Consider the following 25923-nt stretch of genomic DNA (forward strand, 5'->3'; position numbering starts at 1 on the left):
CCAGTAGCAAGAGAGAGATGGCAGATTTTAGTTAAGGTTGGGACAAGCACAGGAGACAGAGTGCAGGTATAGGATCGAGAGGATAGGTAGTAGTGTAGGAGGATAAGAAGAGTGTGGAAACTTCCTTTTCATTTGTGAGCTCAAATGAAGAAAGTGCCAGAGGGTTCAGGTGGGGAAGAAAGCGGGTTAGAGGTTGTGGAAGAGCATACCATTTAATCTCGGATGTTATCAATCTTGTCCTTAAAGTAGAAGGCAAGTTCATGTTCACTGATGGTAGCCGGAGAGGGAGGGTACAGAAGAGACTTAAATGTGTTAAAAAGTCGCTTAGGGTTGGTGGCATGAGAAGAGATGCGAGATTGCAAATACCTTTGTTTGGTAGCGTCCAAAGAATTGCAGTAGGAGTAGTAGATAGACTTATATGTGAGGAAATCAATCAGATTACGAGATTTACGCCATTGGCGTTCTACTTTACGTGACTGAGTTCGTAGTTGTCTTGTTATTTTGGTATGCCAGGGCTGGCATCTAAGCCTGCGGGGGGGTGCAATGGGTAGCTGGAGCCACTTCATCAAGGGCTGTTTCAAGAGTTTGGTACAGGTGGGAAACAGCAGAGTCGGGAGAGGTAAGCGTATTTCACCACATCCACAAACATGAAAATACAAATTAGGGGAGAGAAAATAGGGCCTTGCATCTGGGATCCAAGGATTAAGTAATTTACTTAAGTAATCTGGCCATTTTTTCTAAAACTTTATTAAACTACCTGGTTCATTTAGAGTTTAGTCAATCTAATTTATAGCTCTGAATTTCAATTAGGTGTTTTCAAAAAATTCATATACATGGAGGAATGTGTACATTAACCACTTGAGTGGTATGCCGCAGCGGGCAATTGCAGAACATTTCTGGGCATACCACCATATTGAAGGTGTGCACCAGTGGTGTCTGCAGCTGTGCACCACTGGCACATCACCTCCTCTCCCCCTCACCTCTCCTTCCGGAGATCATATGCCGGAGCTTCCCTGCCACCATTAGTTGAAAGGAGCAGGCTCGGGGATGCTCAGCGCGGGGGGACCCGGGAGTTCAGGCGCCCGAGTTCTCTCATGCCCCCCCGAACATCCCGAGCCCGCCACCTGTTGTAAACAGCGGCTGGGGCAGCGGCAGGACCCGGGATTTCTGGCGAGGGGGAGCGACAGGAGGGGGACCACCGCTCTGTGGTGGGTTTTGCTGGGGCAGGACAAACCTGCCCTGGTAGGTTTGTCCTGCCCCAGCAAAACCCACCACTCAAGGGGTTAAACCTTACAAAATTCGACCACTGTAAACTATCAAAAGTAGATGTACAGTAATACAGTACATGGACTGAACTGTTAAATTAATTTGAATGAATCAATGTTTACAAGGGGAGAAAATACAGTGGAACTTACAGGTACCATAAATGGGACAAGCAAGCAAGATCTTAATATTGCTTTCACGACAGACAAGATAAAATTGCGGCAAGGTACCAAAAGACTGGAGATTAGCTGAGGTAGTGCCAATATTCAAAAAAGGAAAAAGGGATGACCCAGCTAATTACAGACCTGTGAGCTTAACATCAATAGTAAATTATTTAAGGGATTTTTAAAGGATGGTATCCTGGAATATTTAGATCTTCATAGTTTAATTAGTATCAACCAACATGGGTTTGTGAAAAATCGTTCATGGCAACCAAACAAATTTACTAGGCTTCTATGAGGATGTCAGCAAAAATTTTGATAATGGAAATGCTGTAGACGTGGTCTACTTAGATGTTGCCAAGGCCTTTGATGCAGTGCCACACAAGAGGTTGATAAACAAAATGGAGGAACTGGGACTAGGGGTAATAATTTGTAGATGGGTAGGTAACTGGCTGTCTAATAGAGAACAGAGGAGGTTATTCTGATCGGTGCGGCCAAACGTGCGTACGTTCCATATTAACGTACGCTCTCCGTACGCGGCCATTGAGGTTAAGTCCACCCACAGATCAGCCGCAGACGTACGGTCAGAAACAACGTCAAACGGGAGTGGCGTACACTTGAGCGTACACGGACGGATCAGCCCTTAGACTCCGACAACTGGCGTACAACAGAGCGTACGCCACCGTTTACGGACGTCTCTCGTCCGTCTTCCCACCGACTTCTTGTGGCTATCTGAGCGTACGCCAGCTTGCACGGACGGGTCCCTATTGTTTTCAATGGAAAACTCAGCTTATGTCACCGCTCATGAGAGTGAGCGTACGTCCGTGCACGCTGGCATACCCTTCACATATATGGACCTGCAAATCTTGCCTTTCAACTATAATGAAGACAATTACAATAATTAATTATTCTAATTGTGTGCAAAATAGTGGGCATGGGCTTAAAACATTGCTGAAACATCCTTTGTAGGTGTTAGATGTGGTTTATGTTATTGTATCATAAATACAAAACCTATGTTTGTATTAGAGTGAACACGTTGACACATGTCGACTTGTGTAGATTGAGTGTGCTACTGTGTAAAGTCTATGAAAGCACGTAGTGAATGTGTATAACTGTTTAACAAATACCTACCTTAGCATATATAAGCAGGTCTTAAAACGATTCTTACCTTAAATTAAACAAACCTTTAAATGTCGAGAAGTATAGAAAGATAAGCTTCCAATGTGTTTGAGTGCTGTGTGTGGCTTGCAGGTAGTGAAATCATGGTTTGGACTTAATAGACTGCAGCATTGCTTATTACATTCAGGTGTATGTGTTTGAGTAGTAATCAGCGTAAATTAGCAAACCCAGGCGCACGCTGGCATGCGGTATCTGTAGGGGTGGTCTGAGTTGGCGGTTGGCGGGCGCCTGTTTTGTGTCCGAAATGAACGGTGCTTTAGCCGATCGTGCGGTAGTAGCACCGTTCATTTTTGGTGCACACCCCCGTGTACGCCCATATTTACGCCCATTTTCCCTCATTATTTCGGCCGCTCCCCTCATCACGCCCCTATGCCGCCCCCAATGCCCGTACTCTCGCGTACAGGTTTTTTCGCACGTAGAGACCCGTCCGTAAGCGTTGTGGAGTGTTCGCGGCTGCGCATTGGAGATGTTACGCATGCGCAGATCATTAAAAACCCCGGAACGTACGCGTACGGCCCGGCCGCACCAACCAGAATAAGGCCCAGAGAGTGGTCGTGAATGGAGCAGTATCAAATATGATACCAGCACTAAGTGGAGTATCTCAAGGGTTGGTACTAGGGCCCATTTTATTTAACATATTTATTAACGATATTGGGGTGGGAATACTCAGCAAAGTTTCCATCTTGGCTGACGACACAAAATTGAGCAGAGTAATTAGATTATCTGAGGATGTATCCGCGCTTCAGAACAATCTTTTTTTTTTTCTGTCCTTTTTTCCCTTTTAAATTATTTTATTTGGCATTTTAAGCATATAAAAGGACAAGGACCACAACGTCCGTATATACTAAACATAGACACACAAAAAAATTACACAATACAGGTCGGGTATCCCGTATCCGGGCATCCCGTATCCGAATTATTCCAAAAACCGTGGTTTTTTGGAATAATTAAAAAAAAAAATTGTTCCCCCCCCCAACCCTCTTTTAATACTTACCAAGTCCTCCGCGTCCATGGCAGGCCTTCAGCATCCTCTCCGGCGTCTCCAGCGGTCCCAGGAGTGCTTTGCCCTGGGACCGCTGGAGACGCCGGAGACGGTGCTGGTGGCCTGCCGTGGACGCCGGAGGACTCCATGGACGCCGAGGGACCATCGGGGACCCACCAGGGGCAGGTAAGTATGCCTAAAAGAAAATATTACAAAAACCGGAATATTCCCTTATCCGGAATGCTCGTGGTCCCAAGCATTTCGGATAAGGGATACTCAACCTGTACAAATATTTTACATACAATTGACATAATTGACAAGAGAAATTATTTCATATGTTTTCCTATGAACTCTCATTTTTTTTGTTTTTTTGTTTGTTTTGACTTACTGGTTATTTTTGTTGGCGGCTAATATATCTACTAATGCTAAGGTCTAAAATCTATATAGTACTATGAATCTTCTCTAACCTTTTCCCAATCCCTCCATAATTTAACCCTTTTATCATTGTACTTTTTCCCCAGAGTTTCCATCTTATAGTTATAGTCAATCTTACTTATCACCTTCTGCAGAGTGGGGGGCTGTTCTTGCTTCCATATTTGTGCGATTGTTGCTATTATTGCATCAAATTATTTGATTTAGGAGATATTTTTCCATATTATTCAAGTTTGATGGAAGGATATGTAGTAAAATCATCTGTGGGGATAGCTGGACACGTCCCACACTCTGCAGAATAAGTATTTCTATTTCTGCCCAAAAATTTTTTAGTTTCTCGCAGAACCAAAATATATGCTTTATATTACCTCATTTTTTACATCTCCAACATGTGTCTGGTTGGTCTGGGAAGAAGCTATTCATTTTTGCTGGTGTATAGTACGTCTGATAGAATATTTTAAAAAATCTCTCGGTCTGTACTGTAGATTTGGACATCTGGTTCACTGATATGAACAGTTGTGCATAATACCCCCCAGAAATCTAATCTAGCTGCCCCCTAAATTTGCAAAGGACAGTAAAGAACTAGCAAACTCCACCAAAGTGATCCTCCAGAAATGGTACAATCTCTTGGGAAAGAGGAACCTCTTGGGTTCTCTCATAGGACACCTCCCGTTAGATTCTCTAACGAAAATAATACCAAATTTAAACTTGGAGATATGGGGGAACCTTAAAATAAAAACATTGGCGGACCTATATGATAACAAACAATTAATGTCATTTGACCAGATCAAAAAGAAATTTGGTCTTCATAACTCTGAATTTTATAAATACCTTCAGATTAGACATTGGCTCCAATACGACATTTTCGAAATTAGAGAATTAAAAACATTCCGGAAGGAGTTGCTGAATCATATTTCTGGATCTAAAAAGAAGGGAGGAATCACCTTTTGGTACAAAAAGCTCTTAGAAGAGATAGAAGGGGAACAAACCAAAACTAGATGGCAGCTGAAATGGGAAAGAGAGTTGAATTTTTCTTGGGACATTGCACGCTTCAGAACAATCTTAATAAACTGTCAGCCTGGCTGACTATTGAAAGCTGACTATTGATATTTTGTCAGCTTTTAAAGTATTTAACCTTACATGCCATTGCCAGTATTGAGTCACCATCACTCTGCCTGCATATTGCATTATTATAGGTATTTAACCTTACATGCCATTGCCAGTATTGAGTCACCATCACTCTGCCTGCATATTGCATTATTATAGATATTTAACCTTACATGCCATTGCCAGTATTGAGTCACCATCACTCTGCCTGCATATTGCATTATTATAGGTATTTAACCTTACATGCCATTGCCAGTATTGAGTCACCATCACTCTGCCTGCATATTGCATTATTATATGTATTTAACCTTACATGCCATTGCCAGTATTGAGTCACCATCACTCTGCCTGCATATTGCATTATTATAGGTATTTAACCTTACATGCCATTGCCAGTATTGAGTCACCATCACTCTGCCTGCATATTGCATTATTATAGGTATTTAACCTTACATGCCATTGCCAGTATTGAGTCACCATCACTCTGCCTGTATATTGCATTATTATATGTATTTAACCTTACATGCCATTGCCAGTATTGAGTCACCATCACTCTGCCTGCATATTGCATTATTATAGGTATTTAACCTTACATGCCATTGCCAGTATTGAGTCACCATCACTCTGCCTGCATATTGCATTATTATAGGTATTAAGAATTAAAGTGAGTTTGAATGTATAAGTGGCTGGGATGGTATGTAACCTCTTACCATTTGTTTATCTTAGTTTTATTGCTAGTGGGAGAGGGGCTCTGGCTGGGTGGGGTCTTAATCAATTCACTTAGAAACAGCTTTTAGTATTTAGTGAGAATACTAGGCTGACACAGCCTGGCTGACTATTAAAAGCTGACTATTGATATTTTGTCAGCTTTTAAAGTAGGAAGTTTTTAAGTAGGGAGAAACAAGTTACATAGACTAAAGATTGGACTTATTCTGGACTTAAACTGGACAGAAACTGCCAACCAATTTAACATCTTGATATCAAAGTGATTCAGAAAAACAGAAACTACAGCAACTCAGAAAACCAAGGGACTGCTTTGAGTGAGCTCACTTCATACTGACAACATACTACTCCTGGCTATTTGACTGTTCATCCAGCTTATCACCATTTCTGCAACTGCTAAAACTTTGAATATCACTGTTAATGCTTGTATTTGCACTGTCTGTTTTGAAAATGCCCAGCTGTACCTCTAATGACTTCACCACTTCTGCTCTTCCATTGATAGTAGGTGTCCCCCATCATTTTGTTCTTGGTCCTCTTCTTCTCTATCTCTATATGTCCTCTCTGGGTGAGCTCATTTGCTCGCTTAACTTCCACTATCACCTCTATGCTGATAATACTAAAATCTACCGCTCCTTTCCTGATCTCTCTCCTTCCATCCTCACTCATATCTCCTACTGTCTCTCTGCTATCTACTCCTGGATGACCCAGCGCTTTTTTAGACTTAAAGGGTGACATTCTATGGGATGAGATTTGCGTTTTTTGGCGTTAATTAGACAACAAAATGGCGACATCGCATTTTTCCGTCAAAACGCCTATTTAATAGGATGCGCTAAGGGACTAAAATCGCATATTATGTGCGTTAACGCATGCGGACCAAAAGTGCGAGATAAATTCGCATTTATATCGCATCCAGATGTTTTCGTACAGAAAAGTATACAAATCGCTTATTTAATACAATGCGTTTTTGCAAATCGCACTTTTTAGGTGTCTAATAATCGCACTTATTTCAGACCAGGTTCTGTTTGGCGATTTGGCCCAGAACTCATTTTGGTCAAGTGCACACATGGTTAATTTCACCACAGGTGCCCTCATTTTCACTCACAAACACCCCTACATAAACCCCAACATCATTAAGGACACCTGTGAGGGTTTGAGACATGGAGATTTTGCAGAGTGGTTTGGAGTTGCTTATCTGTGATATGGCCCATTTGGAGGAGCTGCGCAGGAAGGAGGAAGCTGCGCGCCAGATCCAGGTAGCCTCCCGACTACTTCGTACCCCACTTATGTATCGTGCTCGGCTGTACCTGGACTCCCTCTCGGATCAACAGGTTGTGGGGATGTTTAGGCTGAACCGGATTAAGCTGTTGGACTTATATGAGCAGGTGAGAGATGATTTGGACCCTTTTGGGAGAGTCAACTATGCAGTGTCTGGGCTGCACAAATTAATGTGTGCCCTCTACTATTTGGCCACAGGCTCCACTCAGTCTGTGACCTCATGGGCCTTGGGGGTATGATGCGCTTCAACTTCACCTCATACGAAGTGTAGCACACAGTGGTGGGGCTTCCTCCTCCAGTCTTGGTGGCCTCCTCCAACTCCATGGCCATTTTACTTTTCAACTGCCTTTTGATGTCGTTGAATCTCTTTTTTACATTGCGGACCAGGCGCTTGTGCTGACTGACAGCGTTCACCGCCTGGGTGATGTCCTTCCACATAGCCCTTTTGCGCTGTGCAGTGGTCTTGTGGTGAGATTTGCCAAGTAAACGGTCAAACACTGGCATAATAGCCCGGACAAGTGCAGCATTTTCCTCATATGAAAATCTGACCTTCCGGCCACTTTTTGTGCGGCCAGCTTCCACCTCCTCCTCCTCATTTTCTACTCCAGCCATGTACCCCTCCTCCTCCATGCCAGTGTCTTCCTCCTCCTCACCTCCATCTTCCTCCACCTCTGACATGTGGCCCTCCTGCAGCTGCTGTGGGGTATGGTCAAGGTCTTGGCTATAGGATAGGGATGCCAGCGGATCCTCCACCTCCTCCTGCTGGGGCTGGACGCCCAGGGCCTGGTCTGGGGCTGGCCTTGCTGTGGCCATGCTGCCTGCCACACTGCTGGCTCTCCCACTTGGCTGGCTGCTGCCACTGCTCCCTCTGCCACTGCTTCCTCTGCCACTCCTCACTCTGCCACCAACACCTCTTCCTCTACTCACACTGCCACTGCTCCTCTCCATGCTCCTTACTTCCTATCAAAGAGTGAAATGGCGCCAATGGCCCTTTATATAGGGGGTGTGATGCATAATGGAGGGGACAGAGGTGGGCCAATAGGTTGGGGGGTTCTTACTCATGCGGAGACAGTTTTGTAAATCGCACTCCGGTTGGTCCAAAACTCGCACATGACCGGCGGAAGAAATCGCACTTTTTTGTTACTTAAAATCGCACCACTTCGCCGCAAATCGCACCACTTCGCACTTTTCAGCCTCCAAAGCGCATCACATTAAATATGCGAATTATGACTGAAAAATGCGATTTCAAAAAGGGCGAATAGCGGCGATGTGGTGCGTTAAAATAACATGCGCATTTATCACATCCCATAGAATGTCACCCAAAATATCAAAGACTAAGCTGACCTCTTCCCACCCTCCAGCATAAAACCTGACCATCTCTCATCCTAACCTACTGTTTATGCCCACTTCTTTCCCTTCTGTGTCACCCCTGTCTGTCTAACCCTCCCCTTTTAGAATGTAAGCTCTCACGGGCAGGGCCCTCTCTCCTCTTGTGCCTTTCTTAGAATATATAAACCTCTGCCACCCTGATGATTGCTGCAGTGTCCTGTCCCCTGATGCAACTATCCATATTTACCATGTACTTGTCCTAAACTGTCTTGTACTGTAATTTAATATGTGTTTTTGCTCCTAATTATGCTTTGTAAAGCGCTGCGGAATCTGTGTGCGCTATATAAGAAACTGTTAATAAATAAATAAAATAAACTAGATGAATGGGCGAATAAGTGGAAAATGAGGTTCAATGTGGTTAAATGCAAGGTCTCCTTGGGAGACATAACCGATGTGCTAGTTATGACCTAAGCGGGGAGGCATTGGGTAATACAGAACTTGAAAAGGATCTAGCAGTCCAAATAGATAACAAATTGGGGTGCAGCGCTCATGTCATATAGCAAAAAAAAAAGGCAAACAGACTATGTTAAATGCACCCCCAGACCAGATTTTTAATTGTACAGCCACCCTGATGGGTGATTACTATGTTAAATGCACCCCATTGTTAATGCCACCCCCCACTATCAACGCCAACCCGAAGCATGGCGAGCTCAGCGAGCCTGCGAGGGGCGGCGGTACGCATCCTCCGACCTTTTTATACCCCCTCTATCCACGTCGGCGTGGAGTTGATTTTAGATAGTGTGGTGAGCGCAGCGAGCCACCGAGCCCGAAGCGTGGCGAGCGCACGCGGATTACTTCACATGTATTCCGCGTGTGCTCGCCACGCTTAAGGCTCGGTGGATCGCTGCGCTTGCCACACTACCTAAAAACAACTCCACGCCGACATGGATAGTGGGGGTATGAAAAGGTCAGAGGACGCGTACCGCCGCCCCTCATGGGCTTGCCATGCTTCGGGTTGGCGTTGATAGTGGGGGTGGCGTTAACAATGGGGGTGCATTTAACATAGTAATCACCCATCAGGGTGCCTGTACAAATAAAAATTGGGTCGTATCGCATCGCATGCGATGCGATGCAATACGCCCGATACAATGCCCTATGATGGAAATCATGGGTGCCGTGATAAGTACCAAAATAAAGCAGGCAGTATTTTCCCTGCATAGGAACTAAATAACTCACCCAAATCCAAATCTATTTGCACGTGTTACATCTGCCCCCCTGCAGGGCACATGGTTTTGTCCATTTGAGATGGAATTTGCTTTTACAAGTGAACCAGAATAAGGGCCAAAGAGTAGAGTGCACATACACAGAATAATAGTACACAGGGTGGTAATGCATGGGGTAGTAGTGCACATTGCTAGTTGTAATGCACTGGGTGGTAGCAGTGCACATGGTTAGTACTAGCGCACTAGTTGGTGATGGTAGCAGGCTCGTATTAGCGCACTGGGTGGTAGCAATGCACTGGGCTCGTAGTGGCGCACTGGGTGGTAGTCATGCACAGGGCTCATAGTAGCACATTGGGCGGTATCAGCGGACTGGGTTATAGCAGTGCAGTGCTAATAGCAGGGCACTGGGCGGTAGTACACAGGACTAGTAGTAGTGCACAGGGCTAGTAGTAAAGCACTGGGTGGTAGCATTGCACAGGGCTAGCGGTAGCGCACTGGGTGGTAGTGCACAGGGCTAGTAGTAGCACACAGGGTGGTAGCTGTGCACAGGACTAGCAGTAGTGCCCTGGGTGGTACCAGTTCACAGGGCTAGTAGTAGCACACTGGGTGGTAGCAGTTCACAGGGCTAGTAGTAGCGCATTGGGTGGTAGCAGTGCACAGGGCTAGTAGTAGCACGCATGGTGGTAGCAGTTCACAGGGCTAGTAGTAGTGCACTGGGTGGTAGCAGTGCATAGGGCTAGTAGTAGCGTACTGGGGGGCAGCAGTGCACTGGGTGGTGGCAGTGCACAGGGCTAGTAGTAGTGCACTGGGTGATAGCAGTGCACATGACTAGTAGTAACACACTGGGTGGTAGCAGTGCACAGGGCTAGTAGTAGCACACATGGTGGCGGCAGTGCACAGGGCTCGTAGTAGTAGCAGCGGACTGGGTGGTTGCAGTGCACAGGGCGGGTGGTTGCAGTGCACAGGGCTAGTAGCATACCTCCCAAGATGACCCTCTCCAGGAGGGACACAATGATCTGTTTCTGGACTTCCCTCTTAATATACGATTGCCATCACCTGTTTTAAACAGGTTAATGCAGAGGTTCCCAAACTTTTTTGAATCACGGCACCCTAGAGTATCATAAAAATTTTTAGGGCACCCCTAGGCCAAATTTTTTAGGGCACCCCTAGGCCATTTTTTTTTTTAATGAAATAAGTTGTGCTTAAATGTCCTCCTTAGGTCCAGTTATGTGGTGAGGAACACGATTCACTTCTGTTTCCCCACATAATTTATAATTGGAAGCCCCAAGCACTGATTTTACCTGTTTAATTGGCCATAAATAATTTTAATTGGTTCTGGACCACCAACCAGAGGCACCCCTGCAAGGGCTCCAAGGCACACAGTTTGGGAACCACTGGGTAAATGGGTAAGAAAGGTGTTTCCACACAGGTGATGGTAATCATACATTATGAGGAAAGTCCAGAAACAGAGCATTGTGTGTCCCTCCTGGAGAGGGTCATGTTGGGAGGTATGTGGTAGTAGAGGTGCACATGGCTAGTAGCAGTGCACAGGGCTAGCAGTAGCGCAAATGGTTGGAGGATAGCACACACTACTGTAAAGTACACAAAGCCCCTTCCCGAGCTTGGAGTATTACAACCATCACCATCAGGAGTGAGATGCCGGCGGCGCTACAGAGTGACACCACCACCATGGCGCCACACAACAGCAGGGCGTCAGCGGTGATGGGCGGGGGAAGATGTGGACGCAGCAGCTGATGTTACACGACATCGGAAGTCTGTCTTCTGCTTCTCTACATCCTGATTCCTGTTCCCCCAGCAACCACCCGGCAGCTCCCTGCTCCTTTCTTCCTGTATGTAGTTTAGAGTCACTATGATGTGGCTCCTGCTCCTCAGCCCTCTCTGCCTCCTGCCCGGGGCCGGGGGTATCTCCTTCTATCTGCCTGCTAGCAGCAAGAAGTGCCTGAAGGAAGAGATCCATAAAGATGTGCTGGTGACCGGGGACTACGAGGTGGCGGAGCAGCAGCCTGCTCAGATCACCCATCTCAAGGTTAGTAGCATACTAGTCCCATGTCGTGCCAATCTGTGTTGTGGCAAACTACCTTACCCCCATAGTGTGCCATGCTGCTAATCTGTACTGTGGCAGACTACTTAGACCCCCATAGCGTGCCATGCTGCTAATCTGTACTGTGGCAGACCACTTATACCCCCATATCGTGCCATGCTGCTAATCTGTACTATGGCAGACTACTTATACCCCCATAGCGTGCCATGTTGCTAATCTGTACTGTGGCAGGCTACCTATACCCCCATAGCGTGCCTTGCTGCTAATCTGTATTGTGGCAGGCTACCTATAACCCTACAGCGTGCCATGCTGCTACTCTGTACTGTTGAAGGCTATCTATAACCCTACAGCGTGCCATGCTGCTAATACCCTCATAGCGTGCCATGCTGCTAATCTGTAATGTGGCTGGCCACTTATACCCCCATAGCATGCCATGCTGCTAATTTGTATGGTTGCAGGCTATCTATACCCCTATAGTGTGCCATGTTGCTAATCTGTACTGTGGCAGGCTACCTATACCCCATAGCGTGCCATGCTGCTAATCTGTACTGTGGCAGACTACTTATACCCCCATAGCGTGCCATGTTGCTAATCTGTACTGTCGTAGGCTACCTATACCCCCATAGCGTCCCTTGCTGCTAATCTGAAATGTGGCAGGCTACCTATAACCCTACAGCGTGCCATGCTGCTACTCTGTACTGTGGCAGACTACTTATACCCCCATATCGTGCCATGTTGCTAATCTGTACTGTGGCAGGCTACCTATACCCCCATAGCGTCCCTTGCTGCTAATCTGAACTGTGGCAGGCTACCTATAACCCTACAGCGTGCCATGCTGCTACTCTGTACTGTGGCAGGCTACCTATACCCCCATAGCGTGCCTTGCTGCTAATCTGTACTGTGGCAGGCTACCTATACCCCCATAGCGTGCCATGCTGCTAATCTGAACTGTGGCAGGCTACCTATAACCCTACAGCGTGCCATGCTGCTACTCTGTACTGTTGAAGGCTATCTATAACCCTACAGCGTGCCATGCTGTTAATACCCTCGTAGCGTGCCATGCTGCTAATCTGTAATGTGGCAGGCTAGCTATACCCCCATAGCGTAGCATGCTGCTAATCTGTACTGTTGCAGGCTATCTATACCCCTATAGCGTGCCATGCTGCTAATCTGTACTGTGGCAGACTACTTATACCCCCATAGCGTGCCATGTTGCTAATCTGTACTGTCGTAGGCTACCTATACCCCCATAGCGTCCCTTGCTGCTAATCTGAACTGTGGCAGGCTACCTATAACCCTACAGCGTGCCATGCTGCTACTCTGTACTGTTGAAGGCTATTTATAACCCTACAGCGTGCCATGCTGCTAATACCCTCATAGCGTGCCATGCTGATAATCTGTAATGTGGCGGGCCATTTATACCCCCATAGCATGCCATGCTGCTAATTTGTACTGTGGCAGGCTAGCTATACCCCCATAGCGTAGCATGCTGCTAATCTGTACTGTTGCAGGCTATTTATACCCCTATAGTGTGCCATGTTGCTAATCTGTACTGTTGCTGGCTATCTATACCCCTATAGCGTGCCATGTTGATAATCTGTACTGTTGCAGGCTACCTATACCCCTATAGCGTGCCATGTTGCAAATCTGTACTGTTGCAGGCTACCTATACCCCCATAGCATGCCATGCTGCTAATCTGTACTGTGGCAGGCTACCTATACCCCCATAGCGTGCCTTGCTGCTAATCTGTACTGTGGCAGGTCAGCATAGTGTGCCATGCTGCTAATCTATACTGTTGTAGGCTACCTATACCCCCATAGTTTGCCATGCTGCTAATCTGTACTGTGGCAGGCTACCTATACCCCCATAGCGTGCCTTGCTTCTAATCTGTACTGTGGCAGGTCAACATAGTGTGCCATGCTGCTAATTTGTACTGTGGCAGGCTAGCTATACCCCTATAGCGTGCCATGTTGCTAATCTGTACTGTGGCAGGCTACCTATACCCCTATAGCGTGCCTTGCTGCTAATCTGTACTGTGGCAGGCTACCTATACCCCTATAGCGTGCCTTGCTGCTAATCTGTACTGTGGCAGGCTACCTATACCCCTATAGCGTGCCATGCTGCTAATCTATACTGTGGCAGGCTACCTATACCCCTATAGCGTACAATGCTGCTAATCTATACTGTGGCAGGTTACCTATAATTGTGCTGCCAATCCATGCTGTAGCATATATCTATACCTACATAGCATGCCATGCTGGCAATCTACTGTAGCAGATTACGTATACTTGCATGGTGTGTCATACTGCCAATACATACTGTGGCAGATTACAGTACCTACAGTATACTTCCATGTCATGCCATGCTGCCAATCTGTTCTGTGACTGGTTACAGTACAGTACCTATACTTTCATGTTAGCCATGCTGCTAATCCATACTGTAGCAGGTTACAATCTACTGTCTGTAGTGTAGCGGTTTACATATGCTAATCTATACTATTCAGTACCTATACTTTCATGGTGTGCCATGCTGCTAATCCATACTGTAGCAGGTTATACCTATACCTACAATGCTGGCAATCTACTGTCTGTACTGTAGCGGCTTACATATGCTTCCATGGTGTGTGCTGTGGCAGGTAATCTATACTATACAGTACCTATACTTCTGTGGCAGGTTACCTATACTTCCATGGTGTCCCATACTGCCAATCCATACTGCAGCATGGTACATATACTTCCATGGCATGCCATGCTGTCAATGTTACTATGTTACTCCGTATCAAAATAATTATAATAGCCTCTGTAATCTGATATAGAGCAAAATCACGGTTCTTGGCATGCTTTTTTGGCCAAAACATACCGACCAACCAATTAGTGTCCAGGTGATGCACTTTTGGAACATAGAACCCCTAACATGAGTGGAACATAGAACTCCTAACATGTCGGTAAAGGCGGTAAAAGGGTCAGACTAGATGTGCCAAGTGGCTCTTATCTGCCGTCAAATTCTATGTTTCTATGTCAAATTCTAAGGCCAGCCACCACAAGGCACCATACAAGTGAGAGGCAAGGTTACCTTTTTTGTGGCAGCAAACTACCCTCTAAATTCACATTGCAAATCTGTTGGTTATGTGGGCCTTTAGGGTTAGGCTGGGGGGAGGTTAGGGTTAGTCTGTAGAGGAGGGTTATGATTGGACACTGCAGTAACTATTAGGATTCATCTGTGTGAATCATGAATTGCTTCTTTTAATTATGATTGATTTTAAAGTTTGGGTGTACATCAGGAAGACTATTGGAATAGTGCAATCACATAATTGTGGTGGTGTTGCCATTACAGTGTGTCTTGCCCACTTGCTGGTTCTGAGAAAGGACAGCCCAGTCAGCTCTGTGGGAAATGATGGGGCAATTGAGACCATACAACTGGTGGATTACTCACGTCTCAGATGGTGAGAGTTCTGTGCATGCACAGATACCGTACTTCACATGTGCATGTCTCATGCGTGAGCAATTACAGTGCCACCAATCCTGACACACTGCAGCAAGTTGGGTTTGGGGCTTCCTGCATTTCCAGAAATTGTGGTGTGTTGACTCCCTTTCCTGGATTTAGTGAGGCCAGTGTCTGTATCCTGCTATGCAAATTTATTGGCCATTCTTAGTAATCTTAGGCTTAATCAGCTAGTCAATCCTCTCTCTGTTACGACTAATGGTTGCGATGGTGATACAATGATTTGATGGTTATTCAATGATATGAGATGCTGGCAGAAGAAGTAGTTGTAAACCGTGACCTCACCAAATATCTGCCATTGCAATGAAGCAGCACGGAACTGAAAGAGCATTACCAACCGAATGAAAATCGTTGATGGATATAAAGCATCTGTTCGCGATTCCATGCCATTCCTTCGCAACCTAGCAGTCTTTAATACCTTCTCTATTTTGGACACAACGAAGATTCTGATTCAGAGGTTCCTGCTACTGTGCATATATATCAGTGACACTGCGCATGTACCACAATGATGGTCATAATGATGATTTGGAGCAGGGTTGGGTGGTTTAACCCAAACAATTAATTAGGTTGCACGTCCAGTACTAATACCGTGTGTGTGTGTTTCTCTAAAAGTGTATCTTGTTGCATCTTATTTATTATTTTCCAGGTTACAGACTCTGCAGGGCACATCCTATATTCCAAAGAGGATGCAAAGAAGGGGAAATTTGCCTTTACTACCGATGATTATGACGTTTATGAAGTTTGCTTTGAAAGCACAGGCTCCCCTGGTCAGTTCACATCTTGAGACATGTCCAAATGAGTCCTTAGTTTTAATGAAATAAACCTATGATTGAGCTGTTGTGTTTACTCCACATTCATGTTCTGTATCCCCAGATGCTGTGAGAACTGCAGATCAGCTAATTGTACTGAATGTGAAACACGGCGTGGAAGCTAAGAATTATGAGGATGTAAGTGTTTGGTTTTCTTTCAGGTATCCTATAGCTTACAAGCATATATAATTGGGCATAGTACAGGTCATCCATGTTTTCTGAAATCTACTTTGTATGCAGTGCGCACTATGCACTATTCAGTCAGCTGCAAACTAGGCCAGGCGATTTTTTTTTTTTAAATAAGGTAAAACACGCAGAACGACTTCCTGCTGTCTCAGTAGAAATCTGCATTAAGTTAATAGGAGCTTTCAGAATAGGTTAAGTAGGGGGAAAAAAATCTTTATTTTAATTTAGAAATGACAGGACACATCCTCGTACTCCCGTCCCAATGAATAATAATGTATTTCCAGGTACTTGTGTATTTTCACGGCACCCGATATATCTGATCCGATATCAGCCGATATATTGATGCGTTCCGAACCGATTTTTGACATGTTCATAATTATTTTATATAGTGTGGCGAGCGCAGTAATTCGCGGGGCTCGCTGCGCTCGCCACACTATATAAAATCAAGTCCATGCGTAGTGTATAGTGGGGTTATGAACAGGTCAAGGATCGGATCGCATCGATATATCGGCCGATATCGCATCTGATATATCGGGTGCCGTGAAAATACACAAGTACCTATTTCCATTTTAAGTAGGAAAATATGGGAAATAGACAAATAATTTTTCTTGTAATTTTCTTTTACTAACAGATAAATGAATGAAATTATGTGGCACATGTATGTCGAGGAGTTGTATTGGGGACAAAGGGGAATAGAACCTGCAGATGGGAGATGCAAGTGCTTTTCCCAAAAACTTTTTCTGAATTTGTATATTTATATAATTGCTTAAAAGCACACAGGGCAATTTTAGGGCTACTTCATGAGTGATCTAACTAGATCCATTAGAAATTTAGCACACATTGCCCCGTGTGTATGCCCCTCAGCATCAGCGATAGGCGGTCCTGCGCCTCGCTATCGGTTGACTGCATGCAGTATAAAACTAGTCATCGCCAGAGTTGTTTCACCAGAGAACATTGGCCTGCACACATCGCTGGTGCATATCACATGTGGTGAGCGATGTGTGCTTAAGCAAATAGCTCAGCAGGGGGAACCCATTGCCCCATGTGTGTATGGGCCTTAAAAATCACTTTAGAGACTTAAAAAGAACAAAAACAAACAAACTGCTGAACAGAAATCTCTAAACATACAAAGAAAATGACGTGGCGGAGTCAGGTTACAGGAGAACAGGGGGAAGAAGCAGATTCTCTTATGATATGTTACACGTGAGGAAGGCATGTTGGCTTTAAGCTGTGTACACACGAGGGCAATTTTAAGCACATATTGCTGGCAATATGGTAGCTGAGCGACCATATTGCCAGTGTTTTCAATGTGCTGTGGGAGATAAATCGGCGGGGGCACGCTCCCGCGGCCAGCCCTTAATGGTCGCAGGAGCATGCTCCTCCAATTATGTCTAAAAATCGCTGATCGTTGGTGCACAATGCACTGTGCACCAGCGATTTCTGGTCAAAATGAGGTAGAGACGGAATAGCTTGCAAATTTCAGTCAAAATCGCTGGTCGCTGATGAAAACGGTACACTGAGCAATATATTGCTGAGCGATTTTAAGCCAAAATCGATCAGCGACCAAATTGCACCGTGTGTACACAGCTTTACTGAAAGGGAAAGAAAAGCCACTATGGAGAATGGAGGGAAAGTATAGAGAGCTTTCTGTGTCAGGGAGCAGAAATTGTAGTGAAAAGATTGAGTCTATCATAGGTCATCTTTTCAGAGAGATAACTTTTGTAATCTCAGTCAGTGATTCCAGGAGTCTGAAAAATCTGTTGAATTGTCTGTTACTTCAGGTATGTGCTGTCTGCTGACTACACGTGTGATGTGATGACCTTCACAGTATCTTGCTGGGGTCGTGTCTTTATCTTTATTGTCTGATGGGGTCCCAGAGCAAAATAGTTTGAGGACCCCTGCCTTACACAGTTGAGTGTCTTCTGCAAAAATGTTGCTCCCTAGACCATTGCTAAGGTCATTGATAAATCTATTAAAAATAAATGGCCCCAGCACAGAATACCCCACTTTAAAACTTTAATCCAATTTGATAATGTAAAATTTTACCCCAACTCTGTGTTTCCTATTCTCCAACCGGTTTTTGACCCAAGTACAAATGTAGTTTCTTAGACCAAGCTCCCATATTTTTTAGACAAACCTCATGTGAGCCACTGTATTAAAGTCCTTACAAATTCTAATTAGATCACCTTTAATGATTGTGGTTGACTTGGTAAGATGTGAGGATCGCAGCTTACCGAGTGCCAGAAAGCCTTCCCCGTCAAATACCCGCACCTGCCGTAAAGTCCCGTCGCTACCATGCAAGCCCTATGTGTAAGGAAGACACATCTCCTCACCTGCTGCCACTGATGGAGAAATCATTAGATTGTCGCCGATCATCTAAATATTTCTTCAGGCTTCGCAAATAAGTGAAAACTGACTATTATTTGCAGCCGCCGGAATGAAGACAGTGTGGGTGGCACACATTGTCCTGCCCTTATTCCCATGGGAATGCCAATGTTTTCATGGGGATGCCCATTAAACGCTGGGCGCTCCCAGGGGCAATACCTGACCCTGCCGCCGTCCGCCCCCACGAACGGCTCACCAAAGCCATTCACAAAGGAGACCTGCACGTGCGCATAAAAGACCATGCGCATGCCCAGTCCCCCAGGCATTGGAACGGGGATGAATTCACCCGTTCTGAGGGGATTAGAATCTCCCCCTAATGTCCCACTCACTTCCTGTTATATGTTCCATTATTGGGGGGGGGGGTTACAGGATGATTCTTCCAACCCTACCATATATATGTACTTTTAAATGGATCCCACACTACAGAGTTAATGCAGGACATTGCTCCAATGCCTGCCGTCAGACATTTACGGTCAAAGTATTTGAGTATCAGCAACGATCATAGAATGACACATAGTAACCATGTGTTGCTTTCTTTCTATCGCGTTTAGCTGGCTAAAGCAGAGAAACTGAAACCGCTGGAGGTGGAGTTACGGCGCCTTGAGGACCTTTCAGATTCTATTGTCAAGGATTTCACTTACATGAAGAAGAGAGAAGAAGAAATGAGGGACACTAATGGTGAGTTAATGTATAGCATAAGAACCCAGTAAGGCTATAACCGTAAATTGGGTCTGATTCAGAGGTGGCCGCAGCTGCGTCTTTGTATTCATCAGCTGTGCAGAAATAGGCAAAAGCCGCAGGAGGCATCTTGTGTAAAAATATGCCCACTGCTGGCTTCTATGACAATGGGGCAGATGTATTAAGCCTGGTGAAGAGAAAATGGAAGGAGATAACGCACCAGCCAATCAACTCCCAACTGTCATATTTCAAACCGAGCTGATTGGCTGTTATGTTATCCCCTTCTCCTCTCCTGGCTTAATACATCTGCCCCATAGCTGGAAGACAAAACTTCCTTGAGGTTACCCTCCTATTTTAGGCGCTGTGTATTATTTAATGTGAATATATGACATTTTTTATTTTTTTTTTATAAATAATAAAAATGAAAATAGAAACTCCCTGGTATGATTTCAGTTGCAGACGGGGTTGTGTAACTGTGCGATCACATCTAGTTAGAAGGAAACTACCCCACACAGATGTGGGTTTACCTTCTATAGAACAGCAAAGAGAGATAAAAATCCCAGTGTCTGCGCTTTTGTCTGTATAGAGTCACCGTTCCACACAATCTTTAATAAATTATTATTTAATGATTTGTAAAAATAATTTATAAAACATATCAAAAAATACAATAAATAATTTTCACAAAATATAAAATATTATTGAATATTAGATGGATAAATGGACAATGCTCATCTAGTTTAGGTGGCCACCTATTTCTGTTGCTTTATATGCAAGCTATAACATAATTAATGAAAATAAATAAAAAAAGATCAAAAATATATATAGAAATAAATAAAACGAAATATATATGCATAAAAATTATATAAGATAAAAAGGAATGTCCCCGGGATTTATTCAAATTCCATATGTGAATATATGAATATAGATTGTCCACCAGGTTGCCAATAAACTACTCGGTCTTCAAGCGTATTTGGTTATTTAGCAGGGATAATATTTCCACATATGTTTCTAGTTTCGTTTCAATGTGAGCTTTTTCAAAGATACTCTTTGAAAAAGCTCACATTGGAGCGAAACTAGTTAGAGGATCCTGGCACCCGTGGTGAGGAGTTATTTTTTCCTGTGAAGTCCACCATTGTTGTTCCATACGCTTGTACTCACTGCCAATTCCGCCAGAGACATCGATTACACAGGCGGCCATTACCCGGACACCGAGTTCCAGCTTTGTTGTTACCATCAACTGTGCAGCGGGTGAGAGACGCAGCACAGTACGCCCCACGGACACACCGCACTAGCCGGAGGTGAGACCACCCACTGCTGCGGGTGAGAGACGCAGCAGTACCGGACTGACATCACACTGCTGGTTTTCAGGTGGTTCTCTTACCTGGCAATTCATCTTGCATTCACCGCAAATTAGCAGGTAGCAGCACTGGGGGCAGTGAACACTTCACGGAATCTTCCCTCAGTCTCCCTGCTTTATTCCATCTTGCTACAAAATATTTACTGGAGTCCATGAGTACCACATATGTGGAAATATCCCTGCTAAATAACCAAATACGCTTGGAGACCGAGTAGTTTATTGGCAACCTGGTGGACAATCTATATTCATATATTCACATATGGAATTTGAATAAATCCCGGGGACATTCATTTTTATCTTATATAATTTTTATGCATATATATTTCGTATTATTTATTTCTATATATATTTTTGATCTTTTTTATTTATTTTCATTAATTATGTTATAGCTTGCATATAAACCAACAGAAATAGGTGGCCACCTAAATTATATAATATGAGCATTGTCCATTTATCCATCTAATATTCAATAATATTTTATATTGTGTGAAAATTATTTATTGTATTTTTTGTTTTATAAATGAGATTTTTTTACAAATCATTAAATAATCATTTATTAAAAATTGTGTGGAATGGTGACTCAGCCATATTGCACTCTATACAGACAAAAGCGCAGACACTGGGATTTTTATCTCCCATAGATGGAAGACACAGCCACTGGCATCAGCATGCCTAGGAAGCAAGCAATAATAGTAGTATCGCAGTTCTTCACTGCGGCTTCCTGGTGTGAAAGCTGCACAGTTCTAATTGGCGAGGTGGATGTTAGTTGCAAATCAATTGTGGAATTATCCTTTTAAGATCTTTCAGTGTTATTGCACTGTGTGTAATTATGTTCTTATGATCTATATAAAGAAAGATTTAGGAGTGTCCACACAGAGCACTGTACTTACTCTTTACTAAGTCTTTTCCTATTATTATATTATTCTGGTGAACTAAATTCTGTTCACCGGTATCCTTGGAGGTGCTCCCAGGAATATTAAATACTAGTACAAACAAGAGAGAAAAAAATAATTCCTATTATGGGACACTCATAGGACTAATATTGAGTTGTATTGTTCTCATTGAACTTCAAGGTTTAGCTTCTTGGGGATTAGTTGCAAACAAAACACAAATAAAATTTAACTTTATTATTATTATTACTATTGTAAAATTACTGAAAGCCAGCAAGATATAAACATTAAAGCCCCGTACACACGGGGGAGATATATTGCTGAGCAATATATTGCTCAGTGTCTCCTTTTCATCAGCGACCAGAGATGGTCGCTGATGAGAAGGAACCTCTGCCGGGGGAGCCGCAGAGGTAATCAGCTGGTTGCAGGAGCTTGCGATAAGAATGGGGCTTAAAACGGGTGCGCTCACACTCCCATCACTGGCAATATGGTCGCCAGTGACCATATTCCCAGCGATTTCAACCCTTATCGCCCCGTGTGTACACAGCTTAATGAGTGAGAAGTGTAGAAAAACAAGTGAAAAAAATATACAAATTGTGTGCACTGTATTAGTTTTATACAATTCCATTATGTCCGCAATAACCTCTTTTCAAAATAATAATTTCTGTTTGTAATAAAATACTTCCACTACCGGTAGTAGCTCAGTTCATGTGTGTTATTTACTGATCCTGGTTATATTATTTGTTTGTATAATGCTATATCAAGGTAGAGTGGATAGCCTTTAAATCTTTCCAAGTAGTTTCCATCATATACTTTTTGATAGTAACTTGGAATTTCCTTGAATTTATTTAATTATCTGAGATTAAATCTATAGGCTAATTATATTACAAATATTGGGTTGGTATTAATATGTTCACCCTATCTCATGCAGATTTGCATCAGTCATGTACGTTTCTTTGTCTGTGTTAACAGAGCATATTTTAATTGTAATCACCACTATACCCTACATGCTAGCAGCAAAAGAATCTTCGGTACTTGTTTCCTAGCACGGCGCCCCCGATTTAAATTGTACAAGCACCCTGATGGGTGCTTACAATGTTAAATGCACCCCCATTGTCAACGCCACCCCCTCTATCAACGCCAACCCGAAGCGTGGCGAGCCCGCGAGGGGCGGCGGTAAGCATCCTCCGACCTTTTCATACCCCCACTATCCACGTCGGCGTGGAGTTGATTTTACATAGTGTGGCCACTGAGCCTGAAGCGTGGCGAGCAGACGCGGATTACTTTACATGTATTCCGCGTCCCCTCGCTGCGCTCGCCACACTATCTAAAATCAACTCCACGCAGACGTGGATAGTGGGGGTTTGAAAAGGTCAGAGGATGCTTAACGCCGCCCCTCATGGGCCAGCTGCGCTCGCCACGCTTCAGGCTGGCGTTGACAATGGGGGTGCATTTAACATTGTAAGCACCCATCAGGGTGCTTGTACAATTAAAAATCGTATCGCAGTGCATGCCATTTGCTGGCATGCGATGCTATGCAATATTTAATTGTACATTCCTGATCATTTACGCGAATATCGCATCGCATACCACTATATACGGTATGCGATGGGTGCCCTGCTAGGAAACAAGTACCAAATCTTCTTTATTTAATTGACCAGTATATTACATATAAGACACTTCTAGTAATGTAGATGGATAGAGATTGTATGCGCTCTATTATAAATATTAGGTATTTTATCCATAATTTAACTAGGTTTAAATAGTTGTGAAGACTTCAATAAGCAGGTAGTACAGTGTTTGCACAGATCTTCACATTGTTCCTCAATTCCATTGGTAACACATTAATATGGATGTGTGCACTATACGGGTATGAATCATTGGATATACAGCAACTAGATCGATACCACTAGGTCGACATGGGGTTTTTCACTTATTTTTTTGTTCGGAATGTCAACACAGTCGACATGGACACTGAAATGTAGTGCTGTTATTCTGGTTATCAACAGGAACAGAGACTTCATATCATATTTAGTGTTCGTTCTAGCACCCGATCCGTACTTATAGGAGCGATGTTCTTTTATGTGCACTGTATATAGATCACTAATTGTATGAATACATATTAGTGTTCATTCTAGCACCCGCTATCTTTGAAAATTCATGCAGTTCCTCTTCCCTGCCTGGGGTGTTGCTGTCTGCTGTGGTGTTTCTAGCACAGGTCTGGTTTGCATATCAGTGCTAATATACAGACCACACTGTGCTAGAAACACTACAGAAGACAGCGACACCTCAGGCAGGGAAAAGGAACTGCATGGATTTTCAAAGATAGCGGGTGCTAGAATGAACACTAATATTTATTCATACAATTAGTGATCTATATACAGTGCACATAAAAGAACATCGCTCCTATAAGTATGGAGCTACTGATAGCCTATGTGAATTTTGCAGTTAGCTTCATCTGGGCAAAAAATTCCCTTGATTGATTGCCATGTAGTATCAAAAATGTAATGTTGTACACTCAATACACGATGTGTGTACCTAGACTAGGTACACACTGCAGAATGGCCTTCGATAAAGATGTCCTCCCTTATCTGTACATGCAGGATGACTTGGGACATCGTTAATGACCCATGGGAGTGTGTGTCATTAACTATATTGTGCATACACACTAGATGATATGCATGATGATATTGTTAGTTATTGGGCATGTTGTTCCCTTTTATCTTCTGTGTGCGCACCTTTACACTACCATGTCTGCCCACACTGACCATAACTCTCTCTCCCCAGAGTCAACCAGCCTCCGTGTGCTCTATTTCAGTATGTTCTCCATGTTTTGCCTTGTTGCTCTTGCTACCTGGCAAGTCTTCTATCTACGGAGATTCTTCAAGGCTAAGAAACTCATCGAGTGATTTGTGGATGAGCTCATAATACCAGACACAAGACCACATGTTGTTGCCAAGAAACTGTAAAGAAATCTGAGTTGCAGGTTGTTGTATGATTGCGGTTTCTTATAGTCACATACACAATAAATTGTTCAAGTTGAAGATAATGGGACGGGGTGCTTAGTAAAACCAGGTGCACAGATAATGGTACAGACAGATACTTTGTCACTTTACTAATGCAGCTACAAAAGTAATGAAAGTGGTTGCTCAGGTTACGTCATCTTTGTAGCACATAATGTACACCAGTTTCCATGTATGTCACAAAGTATATACCTAGAAACATGCTAATGAGATTCCCCAGTTCTTGCTGTTAAAAACATTATGAAGTGCTTCAAAATTTCCAGTGAGGTTAGCGGAAGCCCGACTTCTCATTTCCCAGATCTGTTCCAGATTCTACATGCCACATCTGGAATCCTTGCTTCCTAGGGGTAGTTATACACCAGTAAATCCAGTGTCACCACTTGGGAGAAGTGGAAACAATAATGCATGGATTTCTGTTTCTGTATAGGAAATATAAATGTTACACTATGTATGACAATGTGCTGTGTTACACAAGAAATATCTCTGCTCTGTATTCTTTCTTGGAGCCTGAATTACAAGTCTGTTGCGCACAAATGATAGGATACTGCCACCCAGACGCCCTGCACTAAATCTACCTGGTATTTTCCTGAGCTGTTTTTACAATAAAAGTTTTTTTTTTTTACGTTCCATATGTAGAAAATGACTCCTGTGTTATTGCTTTGTGAGCCCAGTTACACATAAGTGATTTCTATTTTACACAACCACCCTTTATTGTATATAACACCTGGATGATTATCCAGTTATACACCTGTATGATTACCTGTAGTTATGGACACAAGATCGGCCTACTGCTATCATTCTAACAACAACTAGTACACTATATGCTGGTTTTGGTTTGGTTTTAACATTTATTTTCATGGTATTTAAATGTTTAATTAAAATTACAGAAAGAAACACAATTACAAATCAATAAACCGCAACAACATGTAAACGTGTTTTGGTACTTGTGAGTTATCCGGGCTGCCGATTTTTTTCATCGCGCCCGAAATCGTGGGCATCGCGTCGGTCGTGGCCGTTATAAGGAGCCGCGACGCGATGCCCGCGATTTCCCATAGACAGTAATGTTAAAAGACACGATGGACACGATTTCCGACACGATTTCCCATAGACAGTAATGTTAAAAGACGCGATGGACCCGATTTCCCATAGACAACAATGTTAAAATAAAATGACAATGTGTAATTGGCCAATATGGGCATTTCACATTGGATATGTTTTAAAAAAAAATGTTTCATGGCCCCCCACCACCGTTAACGCCACCCCGCTATTGACGCCAACCCGAAGCGTGGCGAGCGGCGGCGGTACGCATCCTCCGACCTTTTCATACCCCTACTATCCACTAGGGCGTGGAGTGAGA

General features: G+C 43.8%; 1 protein-coding gene across 1 annotated transcript; it reads left to right on the forward strand.

The window, feature by feature from the left end:
• The first annotated feature begins 11363 nt into the window (after positions 1-11363).
• On the forward strand, positions 11364-25193 carry TMED10 (transmembrane p24 trafficking protein 10). Its single transcript, XM_083164022.1, has 5 exons — positions 11364-11721; positions 15885-16005; positions 16112-16185; positions 19170-19296; positions 24331-25193. Exons 1-5 carry the CDS (start codon positions 11545-11547, stop codon positions 24450-24452), a joined length of 621 nt encoding a protein of 206 aa, XP_083020148.1. The 5' UTR covers positions 11364-11544; the 3' UTR covers positions 24453-25193.
• Positions 25194-25923: the final 730 nt, after the last annotated feature.

This window comes from Crinia signifera, chromosome 11 (genome assembly GCF_055691185.1).
Source record: "Crinia signifera chromosome 11, ASM5569118v1, whole genome shotgun sequence".
Classification (NCBI taxonomy): Eukaryota; Metazoa; Chordata; class Amphibia; order Anura; family Myobatrachidae; genus Crinia; species Crinia signifera.

Excerpts from the sequence above, each read along its gene's own strand:
- TMED10 (XM_083164022.1), top strand. The coding sequence starts at position 11,545 with ATGATGTGGCTCCTGCTCCTCAGCCCTCTCTGCCTCCTGCCCGGGGCC. Across the intron at positions 11,722-15,884 it reads CTCAGATCACCCATCTCAAG|GTTACAGACTCTGCAGGGCA; the intron begins GTTAGTAGCATA and ends ATTATTTTCCAG. Across the intron at positions 19,297-24,330 it reads AGAAATGAGGGACACTAATG|AGTCAACCAGCCTCCGTGTG; the intron begins GTGAGTTAATGT and ends CTCTCTCCCCAG.